The 16,207-nt window shown below is 37.4% G+C and overlaps 2 protein-coding genes and 1 long non-coding RNA gene across 8 annotated transcripts; 1 reads left to right on the top strand and 2 right to left on the bottom strand.

Moving 5' to 3' along the window:
- Positions 1-201: 201 nt before the first annotated feature.
- Positions 202-1,159, bottom strand: LOC148694440 (uncharacterized). Its single transcript, XR_015966926.1, has 2 exons — positions 764-1,159; positions 202-652 (listed from the first exon to the last, which is right to left on the bottom strand). It is a non-coding gene; the product is annotated as an uncharacterized LOC148694440 (long non-coding RNA).
- Positions 1,160-3,463: 2,304 nt separating this feature from the next.
- LOC137740720 (ribonuclease 1-like) lies at positions 3,464-4,427 on the top strand. The gene is made up of 2 exons (XM_068480543.2): positions 3,464-3,626; positions 4,141-4,427. The coding sequence occupies exons 1-2, from the start codon at positions 3,464-3,466 to the stop codon at positions 4,425-4,427; spliced, it is 450 nt and encodes a 149-aa protein (XP_068336644.2).
- A 5,663-nt stretch (positions 4,428-10,090) lies between these two features.
- LOC137739434 (putative ubiquitin-conjugating enzyme E2 38) lies at positions 10,091-14,489 on the bottom strand. Of its 6 annotated transcripts, none has more exons than XM_088699933.1 (7): positions 14,305-14,489; positions 14,025-14,105; positions 12,475-13,032; positions 12,194-12,257; positions 11,850-11,989; positions 11,458-11,769; positions 10,091-10,616 (listed from the first exon to the last, which is right to left on the bottom strand). In XM_088699933.1, the coding sequence occupies exons 2-7, from the start codon at positions 14,088-14,090 to the stop codon at positions 10,365-10,367; spliced, it is 1,392 nt and encodes a 463-aa protein (XP_088556059.1). In that variant the 5' UTR covers positions 14,091-14,105; positions 14,305-14,489; the 3' UTR covers positions 10,091-10,364. The 6 variants fall into 6 exon arrangements, with proteins under 6 accessions (XP_088556059.1, XP_068335100.2, XP_088556058.1 ...); XM_068478999.2 differs by having other exon boundaries at positions 14,025-14,150; positions 14,310-14,483; XM_088699932.1 differs by having other exon boundaries at positions 14,025-14,125; positions 14,310-14,462.
- Between the last annotated feature and the right edge of the window lie 1,718 nt (positions 14,490-16,207).

The following is a 16,207-nucleotide window of genomic DNA, read 5'->3' as shown; positions in this document are numbered from 1 at the left end:
GGCCGGGTATAGGATTTGAGTTTGGGAACCGGACCTAACCCGACCCGTATCAAACGGGCCGGTTCAGAAGGGTCCACGGGTCCAATAACTTTTTTTTTCTTTTTCCAGTTCTGGGCATGCTAAGATTGAAGCAGAAGGAGGAGCGGTTCCGTTGCCGATCGAAAAGGAAGAAGCTTGTAGAACCAAAGAGCAAGTTACGTCTATCACGTAAAATTTCTGTTACAAATTCAACAAAAACCAGTAAATTACATGATTTCTAATGCATGGTCGATGAACTACATAGGAAAGAAAAAAAATACCTGCAAAACCCATATCACAAAATTTTCCCAAACCGCTAAAAAACCCAGAAAAAACCCAAATTAAATTCCCCTACAAAACCATTGGGCAACCCAAATCAAAACCAATTTGGCTTTTTTGAAAATTGGAAGCATAATCGCAGCAAGGGGCTCACCAAACTCAAGTTCTTGGCGTCGATGAACTTGTTTGACGAAGATGGTGGTCAGGTGGTGTGTGGTAGGGACCTCGATATATGGAAATGGTGATCAGGTGGTGGGTGGGAGGGACCTCATTCAGGTTTGATGGTGATATGGCGATACAGACTCAACCCACAAATCCCTACGGTGACCCTTGTGGCAGCGAACAGTGGATAAACCTACATGCATACAATACGATGCCGGATTGAAAGCCGAGCCAACAGAATCAAAGCCGATCTGGCACAAAACGAAATGAAAAGATCAAGTATCATAGGTAGATATGCGCTTACCTCGGGCCTCAGCCAGTGATTTGCAGCCATTGATTGAAACGCACTGTACGGAGATTATCGGAAAGAAAGATGCGATGAGGGCTTGGGAATACGAAAATAGTGACGAAGGAAGGAGCAAAGAGACACAACCTGAGCCACCCCTTTTATCCCTCATTTATATAAGGATCTGGATCCCCTAACGGATACGGGACTGAGAGTCAGTCTGGGAGAGAGAGATCGAGATGGATGAGAGTCTAGAGTCAAGATGTTTGAGAGTTGAGAGGGATGAAGGTCAGTCTGGGGAGGAACGAGTCTTCCAGAAACTGAGAAGACATCTGCAGATGACTAAGAGATCAAATCTCCAAATATTGGACGAGGTATACGGTTCGGGCCAAGGGGCCCGTTTTCTTAGCAATTTAGACCCGCCTTGCCCCGCAACTAACATGAACCCAATCCGGCCCGCCTCGTTTCATATTTTAAAACACTAGACCCACCCCATACCCGTGGATCCAAGACCCGTTTGCCCACCCCTAGTATATAAATGCCAAATGCCACCAAGAATCCTGCCATTACACCTTTGATTTCTTTTTGTGGTACTATCTTCCACCAAAGACACAACTAGTTTTGCCTTCTCCTTCTTTCTTCTGTTTGCATGTCAATCTTTCGTCGAATTAGGGTTTGTTTTCTTCAGAGTTCGTTTTGGGATGTTTTTTTTTTTAAGTCTTTTTAGAGGAGGAAGGTTGCATATGTTCACAGCCTGGGCATGTTCTTACCCTCTTGATTTTTCAGTTCACTCTTTCTTCATAGTTTCTACTTTGATTATTCTTTTGGAATATGTTTGTTTTATTTACCAAGACAATCTTTTTCTTTAATAGGAGAGAAAATTTGAATTTTTTGGGGTGTAGAAAAAATTTGAATTTACCAAAACTATAACAATTTTTGGGTGGGTTAGACGCATGCAATTGAAAACATATTGGGTTTTTCGTTTGTATTTGATTCAATTCGTGAATTTGCCAATTATGTTTGTTTTAGTTTGATTAGAAAATGGAAAGACATTGTTTTTGGGGAATTCCCTTTGCTGGTTTGGTGAGTTAGGGTTATGCAAATTTGGCCCGTAGGTTGTTTGATTAAATGCTTCAAAGAAGTATCTGATGAATCAGTTGGGTTATTTTGCTCCTCTTTTTTGTCTAATGAAGTTCATGTTGGTTTTAATTGGTTTTTGTATAATATTTGTAATGTTGCGGCAATTTTTTACATGAATTTGATGTTGCTTAGATTTTGGGTTGATATGTATAACTTATAATTTAAAATGGTGGAAGAACAAATCGGAAAGAAATGTATTAGCCACTTCTAACTTTGATAAAAGTTCATGAAAAAAGTCTACACAAATCTTAAGAAATCCATACAAATCTATAATATAGAAATTCATGTAAATCTACCAAAATATGTATAGCCTTGTTGAATCTATTAAAATCCTTTGAAATCTGTCACTTAAAAAAAAATTTATTAAAATTTTGAAATCCAAATTGACTACACCCCCTAAGTTTTTAGAGAAAGCTAAGAAGGTTGTGGTGCACAAAAGCTAAGAAGGTTGTGGTGCACAAAGAGAGGGAGTCGAAGCGGCGAGAAAGCTTTTACGATTCTAAGTATGTGTTTGGAATTTCTTCCCAGGAAACCATTTCACTTCGCCTAGACTACCGCCTAGACAGCCACCTAGATCACCCAGGCCGCCTAAGAGCGCCTAGGCGAATGCCTAACAGCTCCTCGATTTTTCTTAACGATTTGGACCTAATCGGATCGGCACACCTACGCCCAGCGTCTAGGCACCGCCTAGGCCGGTTTTTAGAACACTATTTCCAAGTCTACTTGAGGCCTAACCAAGAAGAGTTTTTTAGTGTACTAAGAATACGGGCCAGTACACTATGTGTCATAATAAAAATGGAGGAACACTTGAAAAAGAAATTCTCTGCACATACATTTTAACATGTGATGTACCGACTCGTGTTCTAGTCACATGAAAAAATCTCTCATAACCAAGCCGCACAACGAAACAATATTTTAATCTCTGGAACGAGGACGTCAAACCATTAATTAGTTGAACATTAGCATTAGTGTGGGAGCATATTATCGCTCCATTAGTAAATTAACGAATCTAGCTTGTTTTATATACCAAATCACGAAGCATATGACATCAAATATTATATTACATATGAAGATATGGAGAGACTGGCGTCTACTTTTTATAGGAGCTAACCTAGTTGACCTCTCATCTATGAATTATCTTGCCCTTTGAAAGTATATATATGCATGTTAATGTGTGTTTTGAGAGATTAGCATCAACTTTTAATGGCTGAATTAACTCCTGTGGATTCCCCCTAATTTGTATTTTATAGATAAGTAATGCTAGATCACATATGTATATTGTATTTGTGTACCATTTTATGTGACAAATAATCCATACAATCAACATTTAATCAGATAAATTTATTAATTGACATGGCAAGTACACATCACTTGCCAAATGAGATAATACATCAAAGAAGTGGCATGTGCAAAAATATGATCTCCCGAGCATTTTCCTTTTATAGATATTGGACATGAATATTACACTTCAATTCATTTGTATTTTATAGATGTGTGTATATGTAAGTATCGGATGTGTGTTGCGAGTATGCATGTTTCACACTTCAGAGAGAGAGAGAGAGAGAGGAGATGAGAAACATGGAAGGAGAGGTAAAACTCAATATCCCTGCAGCGAAAGCATGGGAAATGTACAGAGACAATGAGATCATTAGCAAAATAAACCCTAAAATGCTTACAAGTGCTGAATACATTGAAGGCGACGGTCACCCGGGAAGTCTCAGACTCTTCAAACTCGGTTCTGGTAACTCTCTAGCCTCTCTTCTCTTCTTTCCCAATGTTCGAAGAGGTTTAAAGTTTGAATCTCCTGTTTTATTGATAAGAACAGAAAAAAATATGGATGATATACGGTAGAGCTGGCTATCTTCACTCAAGTAAATAACTTGAATAGCATGTAAATATTATATTGATAACCTATTAGCGAGTTAGGGCTCGTTTATGATTTTATAAGAAACAGTTCTACTCATAAGTTATTTTGCTAAAAGTTCTGTTATTATAACTTGTAGAAAATTTTGTTAAAAATTCAAGTGCTTGATGACAAAGAACTTGGATGCGTTCCATACGAAAGAACTTGCAAGTGCTTCATGTGAAGAATAACACAACACATGTTTTCAATTTAATTTAAGATCCATAAGTGCTATTAAGTTTTTCTGTTCAACGTAATAAAAAAACATTTTCTGTTGTCGTAAACACTTTTACGATTCATGTGTGAGACCACAGCAATAACTTACGATAATATTCATGTCTTAAACACGTAGCTGTGCGCAACTATGTAAAGGAATCAGTGGAGAAGATAGAGAAGGTAGACAACGGTCGGTCTGTGACCTACCGCGTCATCGGAGGTGAACTGCAGAAAATGTACGATCCATACATTGTCACCTTCTCATTCCTTCGTGCCCAAGAAAAAGGAAAAGACGAAGAGATGTGCATTGCAAAATGGCAAGTTGAGTACGAGACACTGATCCCAACAACTCCCCCACCAGAGAAGGCAAGAGATGCTGCTCTAGCATTTCTCATGTGGTTTAATAGGTTTGCTTCAGCCTAAAAAAATGGAGAAAGACTTTGGTGCAGTGAGTTGTATGCTTCTTTGTCGCTATTTCTTTCTTAATATTACACATCAAATGAGGAGAGAGATAGACGCAAAGCGTGCACCAGACTCTGTTGCATTAGTTTTCTTTGTTTTCACAAATGGGAACAAGATGGTCCAATAATGTTGATGTCGTAACGAAAACAAAAATAAACATTGTGTTTGGCATTGAAGTTTGTAAATTTTGGTGGCGTTTCATGGTTTTAATCCTTAACCCCTTTTTTATTATTATGTTTTTCCAATTTGATTTATTAACTTTTAAAATCAAAGAGAAAAATAGTGGTATCAGTTACAAAAGTTGGCATAAAGAGTCATATGTCAAGCGCTTTATGACTTTTTGAAGAACCTTTCGGTCCTAGAAATTGGGTTTTATCCCCCCAGTTTCCGGCTACCCTCTATCTTTTTCTTCTTCTTTTTTTTTTCTACCTGGAATTTTAAAAATATTCGAGAGAAATAGGTGGTAGCTAGTAATTCAAATTCTTTGACTAAAATACTCTTCAAATATGTTCACATATATAATTCAATTGTGCTGATCTCATTCAGTTAATTTTTTTCAGAGAATGATTAAGCGAGATTAGCTCTTCGTCAACAGTTGTATGCGAGGCACCAATTAATAATATTAAAAGAAAAAAAAAGTAAAACAAGCAAGGGTACTAGGCCAATACCCGCTGAAAAATAATTAACAAAAGTGATATGTTATGTTTCACAAAATTTTCAACTTTAGTCGCTTGAAATTGTAAATACCATAGTTCTGCTGATCATTAGTGCCCTAGTCTTGGTCTAAAAGCTTTAAGATTTCACTGCCAACATCCACACCATCGTTCTCCTCCTCATGGTATAGTACTTCGCTGACAATATTGGATTTGATCTCCTTGTTTACATTCCCTCTGATCAGTCTCGGCTGCCTCCTTGGTTGTAACTTTTGTTTATTTATTACACGACAAAGAACATAGTTTGCCTGCAAACATGAAACGCACGTACAAGATTAGGGAACTGTTTTTTACTTTAATCAACATATAATAAAGCATTTGAATCAATCCCCCACAATTAATCCCCCTCATTGCCACCCAAAGAATGATTGAAATAGTTCTTAATCCACTGGTTATGGAGAAAATACAAATAAATTAATCAATATTCAGTTGAGAAACTTTTTGAAAGACAACTTGATTCATTAAGAATATATATATGAAGAATTTAGATCGTAAATTATTCTTTTTTACTTTGTATCTAAGGATATTTAGCAGTTATCGTTAGCAATAGTTGAAATCTTTCTAAGAGGCGGATAGCCTCTTGGATTTGTAATAAACAAATAAGTTTTAAGAACCAAGATTGCTAAGTGGTCTATGTATATGTGTGTGTATATATATGTATATATTAATTCATGCGAAGAAGAACAAAGTTATTCAACGGTGATTCTAATTCATGAAAACCTTTATCAAAAAGTTACGTACAGCATTCATAAGTAGTATTAAAAATAAATAAACCCTGTTAAAACAGAAACTAATTAAGACGAAAGATGGAACCCAAATTTATCAAAGATAGCTACAGCAAAACCAAATCACTCAATGTTGAACATGCATGACAAGGATTTTTAAAAACAAAAAAAAAGATAAACAATGACAATGCACAAGAAGGATAAGTCTGGGAATTAAATCAAAGAAGAAATAAGTAAGACTCCGAGAAATCATATAGTATTTAAGACTGAAAATTAAGCATGCATTTAATATTACTTAATTACTTTGTTATTCTTGTCCAGAAAGAGCTCGTCAAGTCGAAACTCATACATAACCCAATCTCCCTTTGCCTTAGACGTCGAACCCTCTTTTGGAACATAGGATCACTTTCGCTTAAACCCGATATGAGTCTCAGTCGCTGCTTGAGGATCAAGTTTAACCTTAAAGAGATTACTACAGGCCCAGCAAATCAAACAGACAAAGAACTTTCGGGTGAAACGCAAAGCGGATGGTTCTTTTGATCGACACAAAGCACGTCTTGTCGCCAAGGGTTACAACCAACAAGCAAGTCTTGATTACGAAGAAACTTTTAGTCCCGTTGTCCAACCAGGAACTATTCGTATGATCCTTGCCTTGGCTATTTGCAAAAATTGGACTTTACAGCAACTCGATATTCGTAATGCCTTCTTGAATGGAATTTTGCTTGAAGAGGTCTATATGAAACAACCACCTGGTTTTGTCGATTCCCAACACCCTAAGCATGTTGTCGTCTTCACAAGGCACTCTATGGTCTTAAACAAGCTCTACGTGCATGGTTTCAACGCTTAAACTCCTTTTTGCATAGCCAAGGGTTCTTCCACAGCCGACCCGATGCATCTTTGTTTATTTATCACTCTTCCACATATTCTTTATATGTGCTTGTATATGTTGACGATCTGATTGTTACAGGCTCTAATTCTGCTGCTGTTCATCAATTCATTGATACATTATGTGCCACCTTTGCCAGTTGGAAGTTAGGGGATCTTAATTATTTTCTTGGCATGGAGGTCATCTGCAATGGCAGTCACCTCTCTCTCTCTCAGTCTCATTATGCGTCTGATTTGTTAAAAAAATTTAAGATGGATCTTTGCAAGCCAAGCCCCACTCCGTTCCTCTCCTCGACACGCTTATCTGCACATGATGGTGATCCAATTTCTGAACTAGAGACATATCGTAGTATGGTTGTTGGGCTTCAATGTCTTACTCTCTCATGCCCCGACATTATTGACGCTGTCAATCAAGTTTGTCAATACATGCACAATCCATAAACCACTCATCTTCAAGCAGTCAAGCGCATTTATCGCTATATTATCAAGGGCACCGTTGCGCATGGTTTCCTCTTCCGTTCCTCAACGGACTTCTCTCTTCGTGGATTCTCCGATGTTGATTGGGCTGGTTCTGTTGATGATTGTCGATCCACTAATGAATCGTGCATTTTTCTTGGCCCGAACCTTCTGACTTGGACTGCTAAAAAGCAATCCACAGTGTCTCGCTCAAGCTCTGAAGCTGAATATCACGCTCTTGCCACCACAGCAGCTGAACTATGGTGGTTCTGCTATTTGTTTCGTGAGATTGGTCTTCCTCCTTATACTCCACCATGCATTTATGTCGATAATGTCTCTGCTCTTCAAATGGTTGCAAATCCCGTCTTCCATGCTTGCACTCAGCACATAGAAATTGACTACCATTTTGTTCGTGAGTTAACTGCTCACGGGGTCCTTGCCACTCGGCATATTCCTTCACAACATCAAATTGCCGATGTCTTCACCAAAGGACTATCTCGTGAATGATTCTCCTTCCTTATTTCCAAGCTCAATCTTCACTTTGTTCCGTTTCGCTTGAGGGGGGATAACGAGATTACTACAGGTCCAGCAAATCAAGCAGACAAATCTGCCATTAGGACGTGATTTGCTACACTCTACACGATTCACTCAGTCTCTGTCTTTACTGTTGTACTGTATTCTAATACTTGCCTTCTACGGTTTTACAAAGTCAACTGATGTAATATTATATATATATATATATACACACACACAATCTGTGATAATGCCAATAATCATGTAAATCAATCACAAATTATTCTCACCAATTCTCTGCTCTTTTGCGTTCGTACTTTTCCTTTCCAATCTCAAACTCTATAAACCTTAATAGGCTTATCGCTTTGGATTCTCCATATAACGCATCCTCCAGATGAGGTTCTCTCTACCCGTGAACCTTTCTCCGTCTTCTTCTTTAACACGATGAAAAAGTAGAGACATCTTTCACTAGTTTGATCGAACAACTGCCTTCATGTTTCTTCGTTTCCATAAAGATCGCACTCCATCACGGCGTTGCAAGAAAGCGGTAGACCGTGCTCTTTATTGTAAAGAAAGTGAAGCAAAAGCTCTTTGTCGGATGGTTCGAAGTGACATCCGACTGGTAATCCCAGGCTACTAGCAGTCTCCATGGTAATGAAGCTTGTAGGTTCAAGATTCAATCGTCTCGAGGCTCGAAAGAACAGCGCGGCTGTTGCAGTTTGTAGGTTCAGGTTGTATGAAAACAAGAAGGGGCAAAATAAATGGAAAGTAGCTGCTAGGTTTTGTTTCCTAAAACTTGGAAGTCAAGGAAAGATACTAATTGGTGCAAATGCACTGGGTTTTGGATGTATATACAGTGGAGATTAGAGAATGACGGCATTTTAAGGGGTTAATATACAGCCGTTCATCGCTAGAAATATTTTGCATGGGCATGGGTCCTAAACCATCATTTTTTCGGTTAGGATAATTATCTAGATAATAGAGTTTCAATTTTATATTTTTTTTACCGCACACTTTATTTCTCATTGAATAGAAGTTGTTATTTATTTTTGTACTTTTTTTTATTGGACTTTTGCAATTCCATTTTTTTTTTTTTTTTTTGGGTATTGATTACATAACATGCGTCAATGCAGTTCAAATTTGAGTCAAATTAATTCCTAAATCAGACTCGAAAATTTGGCATCTGGTTAGGGTAGTTCGATTTAAAATTCAGGCTTCATTTAGAGCATTTTCACTCAACTTGGTGGATTTGAGTCTAAGAGGTGAGAAAAACTTGTGTGAGACTTGACTTGCCACTAAATCATGTTGAGTGTCACTACCACACTATTCATTCATAACTTGCCATGTGTTAAGCATTGTTGCAGTAGTATAATTTCTTATTTTTAATTTTCAATTTTTATCATAATTAATAAAATTAATAAAAAAAACTTTATGGAAAAAGTAATTTTTTAAAAGTCCTGACTTTGAGGGACACCACCACTCACAAGGTTTCTTTCTCTCTCACGGCCTGGCATGTTTGCTGGGAAATTGTGTAAAATTTATGTAATTACTGGTTCAAAGATTCATTAATGCATCTTAAATGAATTAGGTGTATGACTAACCTCATTATTTTTATAAATTATCAAATAATTATCATGGACACAAATTCTGGTTAAGAACCCAAATGGTACGGGAAGAGAATTAAATGGTCCTGATACTTTTTCTAATAGGTACCGTAGACGGAACCATTAAGGGATCCATCGAATAATTTTTGTGTTGCTCATTTCATTACTTTTTTTAACGATCCAAATTGTCTATATCTTAGTAAATTATTCATAGATATTTCTTGTACAAAATAAAAAAATCCAAACCATTAAGACATTAATTGTAATGAAGAAAATAGACAAACACAACTTTTCAAAATACTAATATAACTACCATTTAATTTAACAGTCAAATAGTTTCGGGTTTTAGTGAGTTGTAGTTCATAGTTATCCATTCCACAAGATCTAGTAGGGTTTTTTGTTTTTTGTTTTTTGTTTTTTTTTTTTTTATCGAATTTTGGTAGGCATTTCAAATTATCAATGAGCTCATCTGTGGATCCCTTATGCCTCGTTGGTGTACAAAATAACGACTGAATAGATCATGTTATGTTGCCTAGGAACCTACCATATAGACCAGGTTTATTACTCCAAATTTACGTGTTTGTCTATATCTCACATCACGTGATAAATCATGTTACGAGAGATTCACGCTAGATTGTGTACACCAAGGAATCAGAAAGTAAAACAAGTCAAGCAGTAGTGGGCAACTGCCATAAAACATTGTTTCGGCTAGAATTGGAAAAAGCCTATAAACAAGGTCACAAATTGTGACTCACAATTAGATCAATGTAGCAATAAGCCAAGTCCACTTCAACATGAATCCATCATCAACGTCTTCCTACTATACTTTATATGTACTCGCAAGAATCCCGAAAGATAAAACAGACCGAAAAACGAACTAACCAATTCCAGAATACCAGTATCGGAAAGCAGATGGGAAACGAAAATACCATACGCAGGTCCAAAGATTTCGTTTCTCCTAAGCCAATCTATAATTCTTATTACCTTCCCAATCCCATCAAGTCAGCTGCTAGTCAAATGTGAGGCTTCAACTCTAAACTTCTCACAGTCGGTTGATCCATTTCTGGTGAAATGTGTAACAAGTGTATTCATCATCTTAGCTACACTTGCCTTGAATTGTGCGGAGCCACCTTTTTCTGCATTCTGGGATGTGATATCAGACCCCACCAGAGTGCCCTCACTATATGCTTTACATGCTGCCAGAATATTGTGTGCACGTTCGCGAAAATGACCCAAGACAAAGTCCTCAAAATACTGCAAGAAAGCTCACTTAATTAGGTGACCGACCTAGGCTACAAACCTGAGATACAAAACAGAAAGTGCCTTTCAAAACAAAAGATAACGTACAAACTGACTTCCTATTTACTTTTTTCGTCTAAGCTGCTAAAACCATCATTAGAACACGATATCTAAGCTGCTAAAACCACTATAAGAGTATTTGAATCACTAGGGCACAAATAATACACCCGCATACTCATCAAAGTTACTAAATCGTAATTCAGACCCTAATTTATGGGGCAATAAGCAATCACCAAATCCCCGTTGAAAAAGCATGGAGCAAAGCAGTGAAACCATCAACACACTAAAAGATTACAAATGGAGGTAACCCCCAGATCTGTAAATTTGGCGACCAGACAGTAAAGCAATATTTGACTCTTGGAACACCTATTATAGCCCAAAAGGAGAGAAAATGTATTCCCAATGATCAAAAGCTATTGGAAAATGAAGTAAAAGATGAATAACAGATTCCTAGGCCTCCTAACAAATTGACATCCCGCCTTCTGTCCCTTCTAAGATTCATTGTGGAACATGGCGGGTTAGATAACAGCATAGTTTTCTAACAGCAACAGCAAGCAGAAAAAACCATCCTAGCACAACTAAATTCTACAATAATACTCGACTCGGAACCGGTGTTTATACATCAAGGCTACTTGTTTCAACCCCACAAAGCACAGATTTGAGAAAGAAAACTCCCTACTGTTCTGGCAATCTACTTCATTCTAGTAAATCAACTCTCCAGCAAGGAACAATGTAAAATGTTAATTATAAATAGAAGATCAGTGTACTGTAACGGAGATGGTTGCTATAATCATACCTTAGGCGGCCTCCTTAGTGTATAAATCATCGTTTTTAGAGATAGAATAAAGGTATCCTCATTGTACTTTCTGGATTGCCTTTGCCCTTCTGCTCCAACATACGATGACTCATGCCCAGGTTCATTGAAGAAGGGCTCTGCATTCAAAATAAGAGCTTGTATAGAGACTAAAACTTGTAGCATTGTTGATTGCCCTGGGACCCAATTTTCATTTTGTTTGCCACTCCAAGTGCCTAGGAGACTCAGACAAACTTTCCCACACTCGTACAAATTTGGATTCAATCGAAGACCACCTGAATAGTAGTACACCATCTGACAAAAGAAAATCAAAATTATCTACAATGAGATAAAATATACAATAAAACACCAATGCAATAGCACCATATACACACCGGTGGTGATTTAGGATAGTTAGTTGGGAAGAGACAATCAAAGACAAAAAGACCGTCATGGTAGGGAGTGCCCGGAGGTCCTATAATGACACCCCTCAGAAGTTCCATTCTTGCTTCATAAACCCTGACAAATATAGTGTCTGCAAGAAAAAACAGAAATGAGCCAACCTACTAAACTAATGACAAGACATGACCAGAAAGGAAAGGAACCGATTTCAAAAAATAGGTGAAGTTTCTACTGGGAAAACAACAGTAGCACTAAAAGAGAACTTACAAACACAAGAATATTTCAACACTGGTATAATCAAGCATAGTGAATACCTATACACAGCGGTAGAACTCACCTGGTAAGTCCTTCTCCAAAATTTTCCATTCATCCTGAATTCGCTTTGCCCAATATCTGGGTGGCTATCAAGAAACAAACACAGATTAGTCCATATTCACAAAGACAGACATACACGCTCCACATTTTATGCATGCAGAGTTTATGCGTGCACTCAAGCCTGTGTCACACAGCCAGACCAGGGCACATCCATAAAGAGAGATGTGCACACATGCACATGCTCACACATAACTGTTCGGGAGGGGGCAGGTGTGAAGCACAAGTTCAACTAATTCAACTCACCTGCTCATCTGAAAATCCCATGCGGCTAAAGTGGTGATCCGAGAAATCTTCCACCATATCAAATTTCTTAAACTGTTGAGACTTTGGCAGGATACTGTCATCATTGCTGTCTGCCGGTTCCTTACTAGAACTTGCCTCAAAAGGAGCAGTTGAACTTGCTTCAGAAGGAACAGTTGAACTACATGGTGGTAGATCTGAAATAGCCAGCGTCTTAGTGGATGGCTTCTCACTCGGTGAAGGATCATTCAACCAGGGAAGAGTTGCTTCGACACCAGGAGGCAAGTCCACATTATCAAACTGAGATTGCAGAGTCATGCAATCATCACCGTCATCATACAGAAAACCATCGTTGTCATCACAATCATAGTCATTATCATCATCGTCATCATCATTGTCTTCATCGTCCATGCTCATATCATCATCATTAGATGAAAAACAATTGGAAGTTTTGACAACATTTGCATTGGTTGATCCTGATGTTGAACTCTTTAAGAGATCAGTGTCATCTTCTGATCCGACTACACTAGCTGAGTACTTAGCATCACTGTCCAAAGCACCCTACAGAAAGTAGTATAAATTTACAACCATGCAATGGTACATATGACATAAGAATAGGGAACCAATAATCATCTGCTGTAAAGTTAGTACAGATAACACAGCTTAATTTATTCTTCCATCTCATTCTTCAAAACTTAACTGTTTCCCTTACCAACCAAGTCAATTTCAATACCATCATAAAAAATTCTTAATTGATCTTTGTTGAGAAACAAGCTCCCTAGGAGAGAAATAAGTACCTCGAGTAGCTGATTTGTTCGGTAACTACTGCAACTATAATACTATAATACATACATATAAGAAATTCTTTTTCTTTGCAGTTTCTGTTTCATATGTAAACTTGGTGTTCTAAAAACTGAAAACAATACGGTACATTGCAATAATATGAATGGTGAGGGTAACGATAAAAGGACAAACCAACACCAGCATTTCCAATGAACAAAACACAGAGGTATACAAATGTTGACTATAGCAGCAAGCACGCAACAACATACTGAAAGCTTACAACTTTGCAGATGGTCATTGTGACTAACAGTAACAGTGATCATAACAAGTCCGATAGCACAATTCCACAGACGACAAACGGGTGGAGACTATACGGAAGTAGTTTTCTTAAAACCACAAGTGAATATATTTACATTTCGAAAGTTGTTAAAAGTTCAATGCCAACAAAAAAGGACCTTTTAACCGAAACAAACGGAGAAACCACTAGTGTACCCAAGAATTAATCCATCAAATTACCCAGAAAACCAAGAAAAATCATATCAATACGTTTTTTTAACAAAATTGAAGAGAAAAAAAAATAAATTGCAGGGCCTCCAAGTAAATTCCAGATAAACCCATAACTGCAAGGCAATCGATCAAACCCGCGAGTAAAAACCCATCACAATTGAAGGTATAAATCCAAAATTTAACAGCAACCCAGAAAAACAAAAGCAACCCAAAAGTCGAATTAGTTAAATAAACAAATCAAATTAAATTAGAAAAAAGAATACCTCTTTCTGCTTGAGTTTCAAGGAGACGGGGGGATTGAGGGCTTCTCCAGAAGCGGAAGAGGCCATGTCAGAATTCCACAACTGAACGACAACGACGATCCCTCGAAAAACAATGGGACCAAACAACTTTAAAACGAACACGACCAGAAATCAAAGTCGAAAAACAAACAACTTTAAAACAGTCGAAAAACAAAATAAATAAAATTCACGCATATTCTTTCCTAGGAAAATCAAAAAAACACGACCAGAAACCAAAGTCGTCGATAAAACTTGATCAAACCTTACCAACCAAGCTGTGAATTCTGTAATTCCGTCTTTGTATTGTGGGCCGAGAGAGAGAGATGTTGAGTTCGAGAAGGAGAGAGAAAGGGGAGAGAGAAAGAGAGAATTAGAGAGAGAGTGGTAAAGTGAGAGTGCGACGTCCAATACGAAGAGGGGAGAGAGAGAGTGTGTGTTGCGCGCCTTATTAGGTAAGTTCCGCTATCGTACGCGGGAATAAAGGTTAGGACGAGGGGAATCCTATGTGCTGAATGACTATGTACTGAAACGTGGCGACCTCTTATTGGTCAACGGAGTTATTTTCTCTGAAGGCGCCATTGAGAGTGAGGTTTGTATAGCTTATGGTGAAACAGATTGTGTGTGAATACTGGTTCGGCTAATATACGCTGCTATGATGACATACCCCTGCCCGTGAAGATTTTATTGCGTGTATAGCATTTTTTCATACTAATACGTAAGTGTCAAGGAAAAACATACGCTCAAACGTCAAAACGGTTTATGTATTTTACCCTATCATTTAATTTGGTCTTGTATATTTAATCTGGTCAAATTAGTCTTCGTGTTTATTTTCATTAACTAATTTTACACAATCCATTAAAGGGTCATTAAAATTAACATGCAAGAAGATAAATGTAATTTATTAAAAACTAGTAAAACGGCGTCTTCTTGTTATCGTGATCATTGGCAAAGATCTAGACTCAATTCGTACTGCCACACTTTAACGAAGGGTAATTGCGTCAATGTCAATCCACTCTCTAGTACCTCTCATTTTCCCTACAATGTCGTATGAACAGAGACTTTAGAATTCGATCAAACAAGCAAAAGGAACTTAGACCGTAGATAAAAAATTAATTAATTAATTAAAAAAAAAAAAAAAAAAAAAAGAGAGGCAGGGAGCAGATAATAGCTTTTGAGATTTTTCCGCTAATAGTTTGCAGTAGGTGTATGTTGACATAAAAAAGGAAGTCAATATTGGTAAATTGTAGTTATATACTTCAATACTAAACCCAAAGTGATTATAAAATCACACAATAAATCCAAAACATCACAAAACCCCAACAATATTGAAAGCGAAAGACAATCTTCACCTAGTTGTTTGGGTGGGCCTCTATTTGGTTGAATTCACATGCTTGTCATCTTTTCCAAATTTGGCACTAAATGCCTTGTCGGTAACTCCACAATATTTCGATTCCTGATCATATAAATGGTGAAACACTTAAATCGATTAAACTTGGAGACAACTGATACAATCTTTAATTTGAAATCAGAGGGCCGAGATATTTGCAAATGTGTATGGTGCAAAAACATTTCTTAGAGTCAACATTTCTGTGATAGCTATGTCGTTGGACCTTGCGCTAATTGTCAGGTGATAGAGGATTAGGTCTGTCGCGTCCCGATCCCGCCATACGTCCAAGATCGACACGTGACGTTACCCAATTTCTCATATATCTCACATACCCCGTCTTAGGAATATGGCAAATCACAATTCAAGAATCAAATTGCCAAGAAATTTTTCGTTTACCTTATGGCTGCATCTAACCTCCTCGTTAGACTGCCTACGTACCTTCAATAGGGATCAAGCCATTCGTAGTTCACTATCACAAAATCAGACGTTTATTCCACTAAATTCAAGCAGAAAAGCATAGTATTCCTCAATCATTCAATATAACCTGACAACATGTAAATCCTGGACTTAAGCTACATAACAAATCCTCATGAAAACATGATTCCTCTCACATCCAACATATAAATCCTTATGTCTCATCATGATATCGCAATTCACAACACACATCACATTTAAGAGCTGATGAAACACAAAATCATTCTCTAGCCGCATTAATTAATTAATTTGATCAAAGTAATAACAATCATTCCCATATCTTTTAAATTCATACCTTATGAAA

The sequence above is a fragment of the Pyrus communis genome, chromosome 9 (genome assembly GCF_041283825.1).
Source record: "Pyrus communis isolate YQ-2024b chromosome 9, ASM4128382v1, whole genome shotgun sequence".
In the NCBI taxonomy this organism is placed as follows: domain Eukaryota; kingdom Viridiplantae; phylum Streptophyta; class Magnoliopsida; order Rosales; family Rosaceae; genus Pyrus; species Pyrus communis.
The sequence above is the reverse complement of the archived record's forward strand: the minus strand, read 5'-3'. Positions and strand labels throughout refer to the sequence as shown.